The sequence below is a fragment of the Carassius carassius genome, chromosome 44 (assembly GCF_963082965.1).
Source record: "Carassius carassius chromosome 44, fCarCar2.1, whole genome shotgun sequence".
Classification (NCBI taxonomy): domain Eukaryota; kingdom Metazoa; phylum Chordata; class Actinopteri; order Cypriniformes; family Cyprinidae; genus Carassius; species Carassius carassius.
The window spans coordinates 21,278,886-21,298,975 of NC_081798.1; the positions used below are offsets into that span (position 1 = coordinate 21,278,886).

Genomic DNA, 20,090 nt, shown 5'->3' on the forward strand with positions numbered 1-20,090 from the left:
ACATTTCTCATGGTTTATTTGCTATATTCGATAATGGTAACAAAATATGACAAGAAGAGTTAACAAATTAATCTTGATAATGTCAGATAACTTTGATAGAAAGGTATGTAATGGATTACAATCGACCAAAAATTCAGACAACTGTTAGTATCACAATATCAGGCAGTTTCATGCAGCAATTTGGGGAAATTAACTGTCTAAGCTACTAATTAGCCATACAAATATCCTTAATAATTTTAAAATGTAAAGATCTCACAGCTTGTGATTTCTGAGGATTTCGTGCATTGGTTCTCAAGCTGTGGTCCATCACTGGCCGTTAAAAAAACTCAAAGCAGTAGCACCGAATCTGAATTCATTAACTGATTAATATAATTTAATCAGTTAATTTAACCTGGCTTACACATAACATACTAATATGCTTTTAATATCCAAATCCGTTAAAAGGATTTTTAGGCTGCATTAATTAGGTAAACCGGAACCGGGAACACTTCCCATAACACACGATGTACTTGCTACATCATTAGAAGAATGGCATCTATGCTAATATTAGTCTGTTTTTCTCTTATTCCGAGGTCACCATAGCCACCAGATCCAGTCTGTATCCAGATCAGATGGTGGATCAGCACCTAGAAAGGACCTCTACTGCCCTGAAAGACAGCCGAGACCAGGACAACTAGAGCCCCAGATACAGATCCCCTGTAAAGACCTTGTCTCAGAGGACCACCAGGACAAGACCACAGGAAACAGATGATTCTTCTGCACAATCTGACTTTGCTGCAGCCTGGAATTGAACTACTGGTTTCGTCTGGTCAGAGGAGAACTGGCCCCCCAACTGAGCCTGGTTTCTCCCAAGGTTTTTTTCTCCATTCTGTCACCGATGGAGTTCGGTTCCTTGCCGGTGTCGCCTCTGGCTTGCTTAGTTGGGGTCACTTCATCTACAACGATATCGTTGACTTGATTGCAAATAAATGCACAGACACTATTTAACTGAACAGAGATGACATCACTGAATTCAGTGATGAACTGCCTTTAACTATCATTTTGCATTATTGACACACTGTTTTCCTAATGAATGTTGTTCAGTTGCTTTGACGCAATGTATTTTGTTTGAAGCGCTATATAAATAAAGGTGACTTGACTTCTTATGTATTCCACATATCCATTTAAAAAAAAAGTACAAATTTGCACATAACTGTATGTGGGAAATTGTGACTATATGATGTAGGGGTTGAACAAGTAGTTTTGAGAATTTAATTTCTGATCTGAGAAATGCACCAAAGCGACTGTGAAAAACTATATAATGATGAAATGGTTTGCCACAATCAAAAAAAAAAAAAAAAACTTTGTCAGGGTTGCCAAGTCTGGCAGGAATTGGGCTTTTAAATTGTTTTCTATTTACATTTAGTCATTTAGCAGACGCTTTTATCCAAAGCGACTTACAAATGAGGACAATGAAAGCAATCAAAAACAACAAAATAACTATGATATATAAGTGCTATAACAAGTCTCAGTTAGCTTAAAAATTGTATTTAACTAAAATGTTTGTATTAAAATATTTTATAACATTTTTGAAAGTGTACTAGATGTTAAGTTTAGTGAAGGAGGAGCACTGAGAAACTTTAAGTTCTGTGCTCCTGTATGAAAATAGATTGTGTTTATGATTACTAGTATATAGTGGTATTCATATTGAAATTGTTAATGGCACATAACACTGTAAAATATGTATTACATGTACAGGAGTTGCATATTTTAAGTTTTGTTGGTTGTGATAGTTTGGGCTGTTTTTGATTGGCCATTGGAATAGTGTTGTTACGCAGACCTGGCAACCCTAAAGATAGTCAGAATGCATCTACCATTGAATAAATTACTTCCACTCAGATAAAGTAAGGACATAGGTTTTATGAGAATGTTTATTTGAGGACCCCCTAACCCTTGGCCAACACCACATTGTTTCAAACAACATTCTGAACCCAATTCATGCTTTGACAAGACCTCTCAAATATGCATAAAAATTTCGCTTTATGTCAATTTGAAATTAGCATTGCATCATATTGCTTTATCCTGACCACCACTGGTAAGGGTCATTACAACATTACACTGATCTCTGTTACTGGTCAATTTTAATATCTTCAGAGAAAGTCTTTAATGTGGGAACACCAGTTGGTATCGGCACTCACAGTCACAGCACATCTGAAATACACTGTAGTTCTCTGTATCATTCTCAGAATTTGTGGAATCAATGACTTTACTTTCAGGAGAGAAAGCATGTTTTCTGACTAAAAGAGACTACAGGAGTATAGCTGCTATATTACAGTTAAAACTTAGCCCATGTAAATACTGCACATCACCAAATAAGACGAACACATGTTGTGCTGACTAATTGGCCATAGTGAAACCTATATGTCTACAATATTTGCTTGTGCAGATGCAGTTTTGGCAGTAGGCTTTGGTTGAATGGAAGCCATTTTAAACATTCTACAGAAGTCTGTTAAGAATTCAGCCCAACTTACTGTAAATGGCGAGTGTTTATCTCAATCCATAGAGTTGCTACTCATTAGCTTGCTTTTAAATACTTATAGCATAACGTGACTCTACACAAAATGACATTATGAAAGCATTCAGTAAGCAAGAGTATGTACAGATACTTAATTGTTTTACATACATTTGCTGAACACTCAACAATTACAACAATCTTATATTCAAAAATGCAAATATGTGGGTAGAGATTCATGGTTGTACTTACAGTCGGTCATTTTCAATGAAAAAAGAAACTACAAAGTCAACATCACGTGTTTACAGTGGATAAGTGAGTATTTAGCATGCTATTTGTAGCAATGGAAGGATTACATTTTGCCTTCTGGGCAGCATTTGACTACAGTTGTACAATAGTATTTACAACATTACCACTAAATATCCATGACGATTACACAGGCATTTTGTGCAGATTTTATGTATTGTAGCTATATTTTCCTGCAGTAATAATAAGTGAAGGCAAGAGGCTCTTTAACCTGTCTGTGTGACATAAAGGCATGTGCATACATGGTTCTCATGTGAGAGCATAACAGTCTTTTCCGGTTTGCAGGTGGCACATGATCTTTAAAAGTATTTGTCCTTGTTCATTCAAAGAATAGCTTGCATATTGTTCTAAATGTAGGCCGTAATTTTTAGCTGTGGATAACACACTTCTGAGACAGTCTTTGTCATGTGTGATTAATTGTCCAAGTAGCACAAGCGATGATTATTATCACTATACAAAATTATATATATATATATATATATATATATATATATATATATATATATATATAGGCTACCCTCATTTGTGGTGGGGTTAGGTTAATGTTGTGAATCCAGTGAGATTCTATACTACATGGGTAATTGTTCACATCCAGATTGATTTTTAGTTTTTTAAATAGGTAAAACTTCTGATGCACTGGCAAGCACAAGACTCATTAAATATCCGAGGTAAAGAGAAGCATCAATTACCACCTGAGTTTTCTTTACAGCATCAGGAGCAAAGTACTTCGTCAACCTTGGAACAGTAGACTGATTATGCTTCATGTTTTTCCCCCATCTTCTCTGGCATTGTCTGTAGAGAGCAGCAGACCATGGGGCTGGGGATGTAGTTGAAAGGTGTAACCCTGACAGCTTTACTGGGTGAGCTCTGTCGGAAATGGCCAACACCACCACTGTGGGTACTTTCCACTGACTGAAAGGTGGAGGTTGATGCCGTGCTGTAGGTTTTTAGTGATCCATCTGAATCCCCATCTTGGAGGGTATTCCCGAAGGCCATGCTTATTTTCCTGGGGAGGGCCATCTTTCTGACCTCCTCAGTAATGCCAAGAACTTTTTCAATCGTGGGAGAGGTGCTTGAATTAGTTTTGTTGGCTGAGCAGTCCTCAGTTTGAACAGTTGCATCACTTGTTTTCCGTGATGCTAGAGTAAAAGTAGGCAGTTTTCCTGGAAGCGCTGAAGGAATCTTTTTGGTGCCCTCAGGTGAAGGCAACAAAGGCAGTGCAGTGGGTGGAAGAGTGCTCTTTAATATCTGGGAAACATCCTCATCTCGAATCCTTCGCCAGGTCACTTTGTCAGAGTTATGTGATCCAGTTCTGTGTTGCCTTTGATTTGTGTTCCTTTCAATTTTAGCTCGTCCACTTGAGTCAGAAGATGAAGAGCGAAGAGATGAGCGGCTGGTGACACGACTCAAGACATTTATGCTTGGTGAGGAGGAGTATCTTTTGAAGGTATCCTCCCTCTTTTCTCTTGGCTTTGGGCCAGGCGTATTTCTCTGTGAGGCCCTGCAAGGACTTTCCGAGCTTGTACGTCTAGCTGGGCGTTTCACAGTGACGTACCTATCAATGGAGGTAGCTCTTGATGGAGTTATGCCCTGTCTGACTACCCCCTGTTCCTGCACTTGTCTTTGTCCTTGAGTCACAGGCATTCTTTTTGGAGATTGAACTGCTTCCTTCAGCTCTTGACAACGGGAAGAACATAAGAAAACTGCTGGGGACCCTGGAACTGCTCTTCGGGGTGAGGCATGCTGTGATGTTGGGACAGAACGTGAAAAAGCATCATGTCTTGAGACTTTTGACGACTCTTTGATGAATGTCAGTTGTCTGAGAAAGCCATTACGATCTGATTCACCAATACTTGAATGAGTAGATGTCATGCGAACCAAATCCAATCGATTGGCTGGTAGTATTCTTTTCCCTGACATCTGCATATTTTGTCTGCTGATGCTAGTGGGCTGGTTGGTTACTAAAGGTGAAATGTTTCTTGTTTGCCTTGATGGATTCTGCATGAATGGTATTCTGACAGGGGATTTCTGTGTTTTCCTGTCTATAGGGGACTTTGAGTTCTGATTGTTGTTTAAAATGCTTGCTCTTTTGTCCGTTGGACTGCATGGTGCTGATGCCACCTTCTCTGGACCTTGTCTAATGGTTTGGGTTGGGGAGGTTACTTTCTTCTGAGGAGGCCTGGAAGGTGTTGAACTTTGAGATGATCCTGAAGATGAGCTCTTTGGTATCCTGGCAGGTGGTGTTGAGCTTCTTTTGGGCAATGAAAACTGTGTGGAGTCCATGGGGTGGCCCAGTCTGTGAAGGCTTCTTGACCTGTGTTGAGCTAGATCTGGATTTTTAGGGGCATCTGCTTTCTGTGTCACTTTTTTAGGAGGTGGTCTTTGAGAGAGGGTTGTCTCCTTCTTGGGCGTGTATATCACTGTTCTACCCCTGAAAACCACAGGCAAGTTTGCAACAGGTTTACGAGGGGCAAAATCAAGTGGTTTATTAGCCTTTTTGTCATCTTTGTATACCTTCTTCTCTTTAGGAGTAAAGCTTGATCCAGACATAAATGACAGAACTGACTCAGACTCTGATGAGGGTTCCTGGGACTTTGAAGCTTGTAACTTGGTTATGATTGTATTAGCCCCTTCTTGTATTGCTCTCCATTCAACACTGTTGAGATCAGAGTCTTTATCTGATGCAATTTCATCAGAATCTAGGTCATTTTGAGGGCTCCCGTCGATTCCTTTCTGAAGAGTAGCTTTCTGTTTGTGCCTTTTCTCAGCTTTCTTTTTTCTGGCAGCCTGCTTTTTCTTATGTTGAGGCATTGCAGATGTTATGCATTTTATCAAAAGATCATCTTCTGAATCCAGGCTGACTGAGCTTGGCGAGCTGATCTCTTCAAACTGGTTACGTTCTTGCTGTGATTTTGGAGGGCACTGGGGTTTGGATGTAACATTATGTTTATTCCTTATCCATGTATGCTGAGGTTTTCCATGATATTCCTCAAATTCTGCATCACTCAAAGAGCTAAGGGAGGAACTCAAAGAGTAACATGGAGGTGCTTCTTCTAAAATTAGATGTTGCTTGATTCTGTGAAAACCCTTTTGGCGGGATTGACAACCTTTGACTTGACCCTGTATATTAGCATTGCGTATTACATTAGTCTTGCTTGATTCATAATGCTGTTTCTGTCCCGTCCTATTCATCAGTCCATCCCGTCTATCCATTTTATGGCAGATGGCCACTTCCGTAGTTGTTAGGTGATGTCTAGACTGAAAGGCTAAAGTGTTTTCCTGTGCATGACTCAGAGAGCTGGTTTTCTGATTTTGGTACAGCTCTGTGTTTTGTTTTCTTATAGGAATATCTAACTGTGGCAAGCTTTTTGACAGATTCTGTCCTTGCTTTTGTATTTGTCGAACTGGAGATTGGCTTTGAATCCTTTGCTGTGTAATTTTTGCTGCCATCTCTTTACTCTGTATAAGTAATCTCTGAGTGGGTACCATATGTCTGATTGTCTTGTTCAGTTGGTTTGTGACTATGGGAGACTGACATGTCATTTTAGTTGGTTTTTGGAAGCGAGAGAACATGCGTAGGTCTTCAATTCTCTTTGCCTCAATGTCAATCAGCTCTTTTGTCTCTTTCTTTCTTCGACAGTCTTTTATTCCTTTAGTTCTGAGTGGATACTGGAGTGTTTCATCACTCAAGGAAGTGGTGCTTGAGAAATTGATGGTTGTACCTTCAGCAGAGTCAGTGTAAGAGGAATCATCATGATAGATTTCTTTTGAAGACATTCCAAGCTTCTGTCCAGTACATATTTGATTGTTTTTGTTCTGCAGCACCATATACACTGGTAATTGCATAGATTTTTGACTCTGCATGTTGAGAATTTGGTTTGAGAGGTTGGGCATCACAGTTGGCCTTACCTTCTTAAACCTGGAAGGCATGGCAGAATTAATGCACTCTTTCAGAATTTCTATGTCATCTTCTGAGTTGCCTTCACTATACTGTTCTTGGTCATCCATGTCCTCTTCCTTTTCAGAATCCTCTTGATCATTGTCTTGCTGGTTTAGCAAAGGGGTAAGTTTGAGCTCCACATCTTTCTGGACATAGTGTTCATGCAGGGGAAGGGCACTCAGACTAGAGGCACATGAGAAATTCTCAATTGGTTTTTCCACTGTGAAATAGATCATTGTGTCCAAATCTGGAGGGAGGTTAAACCTTTCTTTAAAGTCTGCAATTTCCATAAATTTCCGCAAACTGTTTTCCCACTGGCTTCCTACACCAAGATTCTGTGTTTCTGGTCCACTTGATTCTGCACAGCATGGGGTTTTGCTACGACTTGGAGGCATTGTTTGTCCTGGGCTGTCTGGTAAGTCACTTGGGCTAACAGTACCACTTATCATTTCACTACATGGATCACTCTGAATAGAGCTGGCAATCGAAGGAGATTCAAAGCTGCCAAGCGAGCTTACTGAACTACAGCGGCTCATTACAAGAGGTGTTTCATGAATGTAGTTTTCTGAAGAGCTGGATGGTGTCCTGTCCTCAAGAATTACTGGAGACACTCCTCTAAGGAACCTCTTCTCATTTTTGATTGTACTGGGGATTTCAGTTGGATTAGAGCTGCTGATTTTCTGATCGGATAATAATAACTGACTGTCACTCAAGTCATCAAGTGTCTCATCCTCTTCATATTTTTTCTCAACATTCACATCTTCCACCTCTATAATCTCTAAAGATGAGTCACTTTCCAGGTCATTTTCGGTCTGACTCTGTTCATCAAGAGCTCCATCGCCAGAAGACAGAGAAGACAGAGAACTGCAACGAGAGAAGCATATTGGAGTGTTCTCTACTGAATACTTCTGAGGGGTCTCCAGCTGTCCTATTGTGGGGCTTCTTGCAGAGCATATTGGGGAAAACTTGCTAATACTACCTCCAGTCATCACTGTTGGAACCCAAGCTTGCCTGCGCATTGCTTGAGCTGCCTGAACATTAATTGCAGTTTTTGCAATGCCAAACTTGGCAACACTCTGGATCAATGGAACATGCTGATAGGAGGGAGACAACTTGACAGTTGGTATACCAGCATCTGAAGACACCTTAGTTGAAACTGTTGCAGGTGTGGATATAAAATGCTCTTGGCTTTTCTCTGTATCGGTGGAACTTGAATCTGGCAAAATAGCATCTTTGTTTGTCTCAAAATCTCTTTCAGGGATCTCATTTTGACACATGACTCTTGAAATATGTACACCACTGTTCACGGTTTCTTCATGAGTTACCTTAAGGTCAAGTTTAGTAGGACGTTGTTGTTCTGTTGGTTTTGCTGAGGTATTAGTCTGGTCCTGACTGTCACAATAGCCATCGCTGATGCTGCCACTGTTAAGGCTGTCATTGGATAAACTCGAGTTGGCTGTTTTAAGATGCAGGAAGGCATGTGCTCTGCTGAGACACTCTTTAGGTGAAAAAGAGCTGGTGTCCGAAAGATGACAAGGGGAACATGAAATGGCTCGTGCCTCGTGAAGCTCATCTGGCCCATAATTCCAATCCACAAAATGATCTTCTGAGCTGAGGCTGAAGCTGTCCTCTGAGGATGTATGCATGGTAATGTCTTCCACCAGTTTGTCAATTTTAGCCACAGTGTTGGTGATCTTCTTGGCTAATTTCTCAGCTGCCACAGTCACTTCATCATCGGGGGGTTGTGACCTTATATTCTCAGTTTGAAAGGTTTCGGCATCTTGTTCAGGCTCCCCCTCTCGCTTACGGGGCTGGGTATTAAGGAAGTTAGAATTGTTCAAAAACATGGAGAGCATGGAGAATGTTCCAGTATCCAAGCTGGTTGATACATTAGGTGCTTCATCATCATCAAAACAACCAGAATCTGAGGCATAGTCTTTTGCTAGGCTCTCAATTTGCCTCAAAGGTTTATTTATGCTTTGATGCTTGAAACTTTGCTTCTCAATTGAATCAAATGTTTCTGCCAGATGCTTCGCATCTAACTCAGCCTCTAATGCTTTCTGCTTTCTCATGTAGAGGGATGGCATGCAAGATCCTGGTGATATAACTGCAGTATCTTTATATTTAAGTGGACGATTTGTGAGGAGGTTTCGCAGAGCTGCAGCACTTCCCATGGCAATCATTTTGTGCTTTGAATGGATTAGATTGCGCAGCATGCTTACAGCTCCCAGATCCCACAGCAATTCCTGGTCCTTTGGACTTCGTGCAGACAGGTTCCAGAGGGTTCCACATGCATTACTCACAATAGTCAAACTGTGAGATCGCAAGTGCTGCAGCATTTTCTGAAGGCAGTTATGATCCCTGAGGATTTGCCTGAATTAGGAAAACAGAATTTAAGTGATGTCATGGAAACTTTAAGTATCTGTTTAACTTGTGAATGTGAATAAACATGATACCTGTAATCATCTCGTGTAGCAATAAGGCTGGACACATTACGCAGGATACCTCCACCACTCTCAATTATGGCCAATGAGTTGGTTTGGCATCGATAAGTCAAAGTGCTAACCAAAAAGCCGAGAGCACCATCAACAGAGCAAATTGCCACCTTATTCTCAGTGCTGTGTGCTGACAGATTCCACAGTGCACTGAGCACACTCTTTAAAGTGGATTCCTGTGAAGGAGACCACACCTTGCAAAATTACCTTTCTGAGTGCTATTGAAGCACAAATATGACCAATTTAAAGGGTAAATCACTCATGTTCAGTTTTACTGAATGCAAGAAATGGATGACATTGACATTTTTGATTGTACCTTTGTAGCCTGCAGTGCACAAGTCATAAGGGCTGTAACACTGCCGATATCTCTCAAAGCCCTCTTGCTGTTGATATCAGCACGCCATGACAAGTTTCTCAGTATACTTGACACTACCTAAAAGCAATGACAAATCACAGTGCGGTTGAGGGCCAGATAATTGAGAAGCATATGAAAATGTACTATTATAATGAGCTGTTGCATAATATTTCTCATCCTAGAAGTTAATAAAGGAGTGACGGTTTGCTGTATGTAAAAGTAGGTTATGTACCTGCTGTAATTCCTCGCTATCAGATGCAAGCTGTGCAACAATGGCTTGAAGACAGTTTTTCTTTGAGCAAAGTGTAGCCTGATAAATTTAATAAAGAAAATTTTGTCAACATCACAAGAAGGCACAAAATTGCTTTTGTAAGTTGTACATTTGCCTGGCACTGTATGTTTACATTGTTAACAATTAAAATTATAATAAGAGTCCAAAATTAACTGTTACCAAAGATAAAATATGTGTTTTTGTTTAATTATATGACAATAGTTACATTTATACATATTTCAGTAAAAATATTTATGGCCAGTTTGGACAGTGATTACATTATTGTAAAGGAATGAGATGAGATGACTGTACAAATAGCAATGTTTTTAATTTTTATCATGAATCCACATTTACCTTATTTACAACATCTCCATATGTAAGATTTGTGAGTGCCATTCCTGCGTAGCGCCGGAGGGCCATATTAATTGGCTCATTTTCCATGCCATACAGTTCTTGGTCCAGCTGTATTAGCTCTGCGATGGCTTGCAGTCCCCCTAAAAGATCCACAAACAAACTTCTTCATTGTGTTTTCACCTCACTGTATTTACAACTTAATTACAACTGCAGCATACACTCTATGGTTCTTTGGTCTATTAAGAGAAAATGTATTCATGCACCTAGTTCATTCATTGCCCTGCGGTACTCTTCCTCAAAGGACAACTTCATTATTGCACATAAGGCCTGGCACATTTGGGGATCCACTGGCTCAGGGATTTCTGTGGATATCAAAGTAAAAGTATATAAATTCATTATTTTATAGTATGCTAACAGTATGTATCAAATTATCATAAATATCACAAATAAAATAATGTATCAATCAAAAAATATATAATTTTATTGACATATAACAACTAAAAAATGAAAAATCTAAGGCCCTGTCCACATAGAGACACGTTCAGCTATACACGCATTTTTTTTATATCATATAGGCATTTCGTCTACACGGACCAGGCACGTTTTGGGAGAGTGAAATATTAATATTAATATTAATAATTAATATTGATAAATTAATTATTCCATGTTCGTTTGTATATCGCACTCAGGGTTTCTGCGCATAATCCAAGTTTTTTTCTCCATTTTTAGTGTATCTCGGTGGCAGAATTACAGTGCCACATACTGGTCTGACATGTATACTACATCGTTTTGTGTCGGTTTTGTGTGAATGCAGATATTTCTTGAGATGAGGGGGGGGGGGGGGATTGCATAGGGAAAGCTCTGGCTTCTTGTGGACGTAGACTAAATCACCATATTGAACCTCTCTAGTTTATCCAATACTTAAAGTAAGTACCTATAAGAAAGTAATCCGATACATACTGTTACTCATAACAGTACTTATAACTTATATGTGTAAGCTTTGTCTTTTTGTTTCGAACATGATATACACAAATAAAAGAATATGGTTATTAAAAACAAATGAATGATACATTTTGCATTATATAACACACTGACTATATCTTAAACTGTGCTCACCCATGCTTTTGCCACCACCAGGTGAGGGTGTACTTAAATGGTTCTCAATCCAGTCCCAGCCATTCTCACAGTGTGAGCGGATCTGCTCTAGCACATGAAGAACTCTCATCTCGCGACGTGCTTGGCCCTCATCTGGCTGCGAGTACACAATGTTGTGCAGTGCAGCACTGGCTCTCGAACGGGCTTCCCGACTATAGCCTCCTGTCCCGGCTGCCTCCCCAGTTCCACCCTCATGTAGTATTTGCACAAGCAGTGAGACACAACCAGACTTGCGCATAGCAATGCAGCTTTCCTGCGAGCTTGACATTGCCAGAAGGTTACGGGACATCTCTTCTCGATCTCTAGAGGCCAGCATGGACAGCAGCCAAAACACCATCTCCACCTGCAACCCAAACACAATTTAAGTATAGCTGACATATGCTGTCTTCATTATTGCACTATGAATGCTGCATATAAGGTCAGAAATGAAATGACATTGGCTGAACATACAGTGTCTTGTTTAAATGAAGTGAATTAATTTAACATAGGTACTAGACAGTTATGATATTTTGTGTATTATTTACAGCTAGTTTTTAATCTGATGTTGATTTTAAAGGAAACTATCCATTTATTCTCCAAACTGCTTGCTTAACAGTAGGTAGGGTTGCAGAGATGCTGGAGCCTATTTCAGCATCTTGGTCCAAAAGAAGGAAATATCTTGGACAGATGGTCAGTCCATCACAAGACCAACACACGCTTTACAGGCATGTTCACATTTATTTTAATGCATTTAATATAGTATATATATATAGTAAAATAAAGTACAAATATATAGACTGCTGTGTTTACAGAAAGGCTGATATAGCTCCTTATGATACATAGTTAAAATTATAACCTGATCTTTAAGCTTCCTAACGATTCTTCTGTGAATTTTTTAAATCTTGAAATATCATTGTATGTAACCAGATTACATTTAGGAATGCTGACAAACTAAAAACAAACAAGCAAAAAAAACAAAAAAAACAGACAAATAAAAAAACACAATGCTCTTACTTTGCTCCCTGCTTCTCCAGGGGCCTTCAAAGTACCAGCGCTTCCAGTATCCATATCAGACACAGATGCTTTTGAGAGGCACTCTGTGCTCTGTGGACAGAGGATATGGTTTATTATTTATTCCTGTTTAGTACACAAGATACTTGGAAATTTGGTCTGTACGTCTGAATTAACACAACATTTATTAAAGCAGAAAAGTATCAGTGAAGTACTGAAAATCTGTGCTGTATTAAGACTGATACACACATATTGAGAGGGTATATTCTTCAAAATAAAGAAAAAATGTCATTCTGTGGCTGTCAAACATGAAGTGATGAATCACACCTGTGACTAATCTACCTCAGAGCTTAACTTAATAACATTGCCTTAACACCAGTTGAAACCAGCTAAAAAATCATCATCATCGTTTCCATGGTCTAAGTGCTATGATATTCATACATTTTATTTTTTTCTGTTTAAAAACTGTTTGAGCATGTGCACAACATTTGCATTTGGAGAGTGAATCAGCACCAGTGCCAAAGACCTGATTCGTTCTTTCATGCTCAAACCCAGCACTATGGCAACATTTGGCACCAGCTACAAATACAATCTCTAGACAACCAGATTACAAGAGAGGACACAGACATTGTTTGAATGATATTCTAGAGTCTTCAGAATATATGTGCCCAATAAGCCCTATCCAATTTAAAAAAGTATTCCAGGATCCACCTCATGAAGTTGGGTGAGAGAAAGTCCAGAGGTGTGATCTAAACAATGAGTGCCTACTTTAAAGAACATAAAACATTATTATTAATATTGTAGGTAGCATATAAGTTTGATTTGCTGAACTAGTTTGGTTACTGAATACTTCCAATTCATTTAATAGTTTTGATGACTATTATTATTCTAAAATGAGTTGAAGAGTCCAGTGAAGGTCCCAAAACAGAGAAAAATCTAAAGCATACAATTTAAATGGCAACCTTATACTGCAGGTTTCATCACATCCTCACTTTCTCATTTCATTCCTTCGTTTTTCATTCTCAGCCTTAATAAAAAGTAGGCCTCAAAAGCTCATGGTCAGTCTGGTGCAGAGTTGAGCAGACAGATGATGAACTGCCTCTAACTGTCATTTTGAATTATTGACACACTGTTTTCCTAATGAAATCATGTTTTTCAGTTGCTTTGACGCAATGTATTTTGTTTAAAGCGCTATATAAATAAAGGTGACTTGACTTGACTTGACAGACAATTGTGCTGCGGTGGGAATCCCTTAGTCTCAGAGAACTATGCTTTAAAATTACATCTTCACACTTGCCAAGCATCCCAGTCACTGAGCAGCCAATAGGAGGGAGCTTGCGGAGGTCATACCCTGTTTTGTTGCATAGCAACACTGAGTGCCAGTGTGTGCTGTGAGACAGTGGCAGGTGAGACTGGGTGGATGTGAAGCTGTGCAATGAAAATCCTGCAAGAATAATGTTTCTCGGAGTAGCCACAGCAGAAATATCTTATAATACTACAAATACTGCATTATTTTTTCCATTAATAAAACATGGAGTAACAAGTTAAATTAAATTACAATAAATATTTAATATACAATTTTTATGTAACAGAGCAGTTATGGTACACTATAGTGGAAACCACACTTCTAATTTATTGCTTAAGACTAATTCATGATGATTGCAATTTATCATGTTTGTAATTAAAATGAGCAACTTTCAGTGATGCAAAAGGAACATTTACTTTTAGCTCTGTTATATAACATATACAGTTATACCTTTTCTTTCTTTTTTTTCTTCTTCTTCTTTTTTTTTTTTTTTACAATCTCCCTCCATCCATTACCTGAGCTATAAATGTCACATTTTTAATGTGACTTTTCCAGCAGGCTGGTTCAGTCAACAGTGTTCTCTGTGGTTTTGTGTTGCCTCTGGCAATGCAAACCCCAGTAGTTCACAGCATCTATAAATTGTGCTGTGAAAACGCCACTACTGAGAGATAAATAACAGCAGAGAAACTTAATTTGTAGCATTTTGATGTTACTTAATAATTCACTGGAATGAAATCATTAAAGTGCCGAGAACATATTAGAATTAGAGTTTTTCTGTCAATAACAAGTGTGACTCACAAAATTTCCTGTGTTTACTAAACTATTATACAAAAAATTTTATTCTTAGTGTTAAAACAAATTTATATATAAAAAAATATTTTTAAGATCTGTGGTAAGTGTGAGGTGTAACTCAATCAAATAAAACATTTATATATATATATATATATATATAATTATATATACAGTATATGAAACATTTTATATAACTTTCTCAAAACTATGTAAAATATTTATAATAAATAATAACATATTTAACCAACTAGTCTGATGGTATGATATTATTTTTATTATTATGTATTCTTTTTATATTTTTTATTGTTATCACTGGGCAGTCACCTGGAATTTTTGTACATATACAATAAAATATAAATAAAACTAAGTAAAGGTCACTTATTGTTATTTGTTTCTTTAACGTTTCGATGGAGCTGTTGTTGTTAACAATATAATCATTTTGGACAATCAACTGAGCATCCCAGTTGCATTTTATGATTCAGACTCAAATGGAGGACAGGGGTGTATAGGTCACCTGAGTTTCTGGAAGAGCACTCTTCTCTTGAGGACCACGTGAGCTCTGGGCCTCCTGAAGCTCTTTCTCCAGCTGCTCCAATCGAGCAACACGAATCTGTACGAATACAGTTCAAAATGTTTCATCAAACCCTAGCTGACTGACCAAATACGTCCTGCTGGTTGGTTAGTGACATTAAAGCTGGTTTTATAGCTGGACCTTTGTTTAAGACAACATGGCATTAAATCTATAATCTGTTCTTACTTGTGTTCTCTGAACCATCTCGTCGCTGGTGCCGAAACGTTCCTCCATCACGGAGCGCAGTTGTTGAGCTTCGAACTCCAGCTGCTGGCGAATAAAATCCACCTGCATGGAGAACTGTGAAGCACAGAAAAATGCACAGATATCATCTGTACTGTATGCATACTATTCTTTCTGCCATGATCAAACCCCTAGAGACAGGAAAGAGAATTACAGACTGTTTTATAAAAACATTTAATCAACATGCTTTTATTGTATGGAAAAGATCTGCACAAACATTCTTCTCCTTTTTTATTCAAAGTTGAAATTTTTTTTTTTGGAACAACATGTTAGTAAGTAAATAAAGACAAATATTTACTTTTTGGCTGTAATATCTCTTTAAGAATCAGTGCCATTACTTTAAACTAGACAAGGGACACCTGACTCAAAAAATCTAGGTTTAGGATCTACAATCTGTGGTCATAAGCAGCAAAACCAGGTGACCTCATTTTTGCTTACCGTATCAAGCCGCGGCAGTTCGGACAGTCTCTGAGACAAACTTTGCAGCTGTGAGTAATACCACCGCCGCTCTGTCTCCTCTTTCTCTATCTCACTCAGCAACATGGACCTAAAACACATAAACACACACTCCTGAAACCTGAAATTAGTGTACTCCAGCAGCATTGGGCAGAATTCAGATTTAAAAAACTGAATCAGTTTTGTGAGTGTGAAATTAAATAGAATTGGCTACAGACCACAGGGTGTTGAAATAGACTTTAATTTGTATTACATATTTTATTACTTAGGAGTTTTATTACTTCTTTCTTGTGACAAATTGTTGATTACCACATGTTATACATATGTGTTCCTTTACATGTGAAATACACAACTGATTAGACATAGAAAATTGACACCCTACTATTCAAAAGTTTGGGGCTTGTTGTTTGAATTATTAATTCTTAATAGATGTATTAATTATTCATTTATTATTTATTAATACATTTATTAATGTTTTTGAAAGAAGTCACGTATGTTCAAATCAAGGCTACTTAATCCAAAATACAGAAATATATAAATAAAATAATAATAATTATATTACAGTGTCACGTGATCCATGATCCTGATCCAGAAATCAGTCTTATATGTTCTCGATACCTAAGTAATATTTATTATTATTATTATCAGGGTTGAAAATGGTTGTGATGCCTAATCTTACTTTTTGGGGAAACCATGATATATATTTTTTAGCATTCCATGATGAAAATCATTTTTAAAAGAACAACATTTATTTGACAAGTAAATGCATTTTTTTGTTTGTTTCCTTTGTATTATTATAATTTTTTTTTCTGTTGCATGTTTTTTTTTTATAACAAAATGTTAGTAAGTCCATATAATAAAATAACTCTTTGTAAGTTATATGAATTTGAATTTTACAGCTGAACTGCTGTCCAGCTCTTTAAAATGAGAGTGCCAATTTCCTGTTAAACCACCTACTTTTTACTAGCAATAGCAAGTAATTTTGGTTCATGGATGTGACCTAAACTAAAGGCCACTGGTTATTAAAGTGGACAAACCCTCTAAAGGAAATAACACTTCCCTTAAAAAACGAGACAGCTGATTAAAGTGTTTGGATGTAATGATCTTACCTCTCTTTACAGAGATCCTCTAAGTGCTGGGCAGTGACACGGCCTTCTCCAGTGGTCTGATGAGGGCTCCCAGGGTGCACAGCTGTGCCCTCTCCAGATGCAGATGAGGACTGGCGGGACGGTGGACAGGCAGGACTCCTGGCCCTGCCGAGGCTCAGTCTCTCCTCGCCTTCTCCTATCTGGCTAGTCATCATCTCTGGAAACACACGCAGGTTGTGAGGCTGGTACTTGAGCTCGTAGTAGTTGGTCAAGTCCATATGCAGCTCTAGAAAAACAAGAAAAGTCAAAGATTTTATTATTATTATTTTTTTATTATTTTTTTATAATTTTCTTTAAGTAATTAAGATGTGTACAATCAGTTAAGAAACATTTATTTTGCTTTAGTGCTTGCATATTTAATAGTATCTTAGTTTACATATTTACTATAGTCTTCTGCATTCAAGAATTAGAGCTGGGTTGACAGTATTGATTTATTTATTTGAATCGTTCTTCATTTTGATTATCCAATATAAAAAAAATCTTAAATCCCAAGACTGATCTTCAATACTATGCTGTTTTCTTCTGATGCTTGAATATAATTTCACAAAAATATTTGTAGTGTGCCTACTATCCAGTAATCACAATAAGCTTTGTGCTTCGTAACTTTCAAATTCTGGCAATTTTCTAGTAAGCAATACAAACAATAGTTTAAACGGCAGCACAAAGCTGACGTGAAGTGATCAACTATTTCCCTTTATTACTAGATATAGCACAAAATAAATATCAGAAGGTCTTTTGAAAGAAAAGTATGATGTAATGAAATTTAAAATTCTTTGTCAATAGCTAACCTAACCGAGAACCATAAAAAGAACTGAATGTCCTTAAAATGATTCAGTTTCAGGATGTTTTAAAAACTGAATGAGAGTCAGTTGTCTGTTTCCATCGCAGCATGTCGCTCTGATGTGTGTTATACAGTTGCCAGGACACTGATTAATGGAAAATGTGTGCACCCTCACGGACCAAAGAATAAGTCAACAATAAAATGGCCTTTATTTTAGCAGAAGAAAATTCACATTCACTTAGATGCTGTGACATGTCCTCAATACAGTGTTGAGTGTTCAGTGTTAAACCGAAAGAGTTTTGCAAAATATCTCATGACTGTTGTGCAGTTCTGATCTGCAATCACAGGACACATTTGGTGCAGGTAAACTGCTCCCAAAGAAGCATTAACCAGTTCGATTTACCAGTTAAATCCACTGTGTGCGACAAAGACACGTAACCTTTGGTGATTTGTTTTAACAGACTGTTTAACTTCATAATAAATTTGACTATACTAATACTATGAACAAAATATGCAGGAATCTGGGTTAATTTTAGTATCTGTATAATTCTGTGAGGAATATAAAGATAAAGATAGTAAAGATAAATGCAAAGATGATGACTATGTTGAGTAAAGTGAACAGATTTCCTGCAGTACCTTTGAGCTGGTCCAGCACATCAGTTCTGCCTGAAGAGGCAAGAGTTCCGGCCTCCTGCTCCAGTTTACTCTGCAGCTGCCTCAGAACCTCCTATTATAGCACAAAAAACAAACACACACACATACACTAATAAATAAGCAGCCGACAGTCTTTTGTTTGCCAGTGGAGTCCAGTTGTGCAAAAATCGAACTCTTGTATTTCAAAGTAAAAAGATAAATTGAGGGGAGAACAGACTGCGAGAGTGAACAGATTTGGCAGGGATTACACTCAGGATCTGAGCCACAGTGGAATCATGGGATATTGAATATGACCCATGTATCACCTATAATCTCATGAAAGCATTTGCTGAATCAGTTTCAATCAATGATTTTGTGTAGTGAGCATTTCCACTGCATAAATAAATGAACCGTTAGAGAACCAGCTAAATTTTTAAAATGGATAAGAAAAGGTTAGTCTTTCAAATGTTTGACGCTCACAAAGGCTGCATTTTTTTGGACAAAAACTACAGTGAAAACAATAATATAGTGAAATATTACATCACATATTTATTGTCATTTAATATCTTATAGTCATTTTAAAATATTAACATACTTTTAAAATGCCATTTATTTTTGTGATGTTACAGCAGCCATTACTCCAAGCCTTCAGTGTCACATGATTATTCAGATATGCTGATTTGGTGCAGTTGAAAGTGGTAGTTTTTTATTTGAAATAGAAATGCCGAATTTTAGCTTTCAAATTTTCTTGAATTAGAATTGTTTATTGCATAGAAACATTATAAATGTCTTCAAGGGTCACTTTTGATCCTTGACATATTAAAAGTATTAATTGATTTAAAAAAATAAAATAAAGTACTGACCCCAAACTTTTTAATGGCAGTGTAAATACAATGCACATTTGTAGAGTTTTTATATATGAATGTTGCAACACTTAACATTTGAAATTAATAGCTATCTCTAAGTCAAACAATAATTGACAGAACAAAGCTACTGATTCCTAATGAGCTCTTCAGGGGTTTTTATTCCCTATAGAATTAATTTCTCCAAGCAGTTAAACTGATAAAAACAAACATGAATCTGCTTCTTCTTTCAACCTACACACAGCCTTTTAAGTGTATTTCCTCATCTGAGGAATTTCAGTGCCATCTTCGGTTAATTCATGTGGTTTGTAGGTGTGATTTCATGCACAAAATCAATATAATAATATGAATAGGAAAAGACACTCGCATTTTACTGGAACTCGAAAGCTGAACTGACATCAATCTCATGTAACACATCAAACCTTCTGCAATTTAAGACGCGGAGTCAATAATAAAATTAGCTCCATGGTCTAATGGTTGCCTTCTCTGCTCAACTGAGAGCTGTAATGGGCAACAGTGATTTAAAATGTGCTCAGACATCATTCAGGTTAGAAATGCTGGACATTCATCATTAGAGTCTCCAGACATTTTGTTGAAAGTGGGTCACAGCAGAGACAAATGCATGCAGACTGCAAAGAAATGCATGTCTCAAACTCAAAGCATTCTACACAGTAAAAAAAAAGATACTTTATTGAAAATAAGCCACACAAAGGCAATGTTTATTCAGAAACAAGCTCATCTAGTTGATGAAATTATGTCATAAATTAATATATGTAATATTTTATTGTCATATATAATATAATATAATATAATATAATATAATATAATATAATATAATATAATATAATATAATATAATATAATATAATATAATATAATTTAAGCGCAAACTATAAAAATCAGCCAATTACTGGCTGTTTCTGGCATAGTTATAAACTCAA

The 20,090-nt window shown here is 37.4% G+C and overlaps 1 protein-coding gene across 2 annotated transcripts in view; it reads right to left on the reverse strand.

Annotated features, from left to right (window-relative positions):
- Positions 1–3,290: 3,290 nt before the first annotated feature.
- LOC132126130 (adenomatous polyposis coli protein 2-like) overlaps positions 3,291–20,090 on the reverse strand; it is a 31,331-nt gene continuing 14,531 nt past the window's right edge. For both annotated transcript variants that reach the window (XM_059537198.1, XM_059537199.1), the window contains exons 3-15: positions 18,291–18,381; positions 16,835–17,099; positions 15,708–15,816; positions 15,213–15,326; positions 14,970–15,065; positions 12,361–12,450; positions 11,329–11,710; positions 10,476–10,574; positions 10,213–10,352; positions 9,820–9,897; positions 9,549–9,665; positions 9,194–9,408; positions 3,291–9,110 (exon numbers count right to left, since the gene is read on the reverse strand). In XM_059537198.1, coding sequence (XP_059393181.1) covers positions 3,551–9,110; positions 9,194–9,408; positions 9,549–9,665; positions 9,820–9,897; positions 10,213–10,352; positions 10,476–10,574; positions 11,329–11,710; positions 12,361–12,450; positions 14,970–15,065; positions 15,213–15,326; positions 15,708–15,816; positions 16,835–17,099; positions 18,291–18,381 — 7,356 coding nt within the window. In that variant the 3' untranslated portion in view covers positions 3,291–3,550. The remainder of the gene's footprint in view (positions 9,111–9,193; positions 9,409–9,548; positions 9,666–9,819; positions 9,898–10,212; positions 10,353–10,475; positions 10,575–11,328; positions 11,711–12,360; positions 12,451–14,969; positions 15,066–15,212; positions 15,327–15,707; positions 15,817–16,834; positions 17,100–18,290; positions 18,382–20,090) is intronic.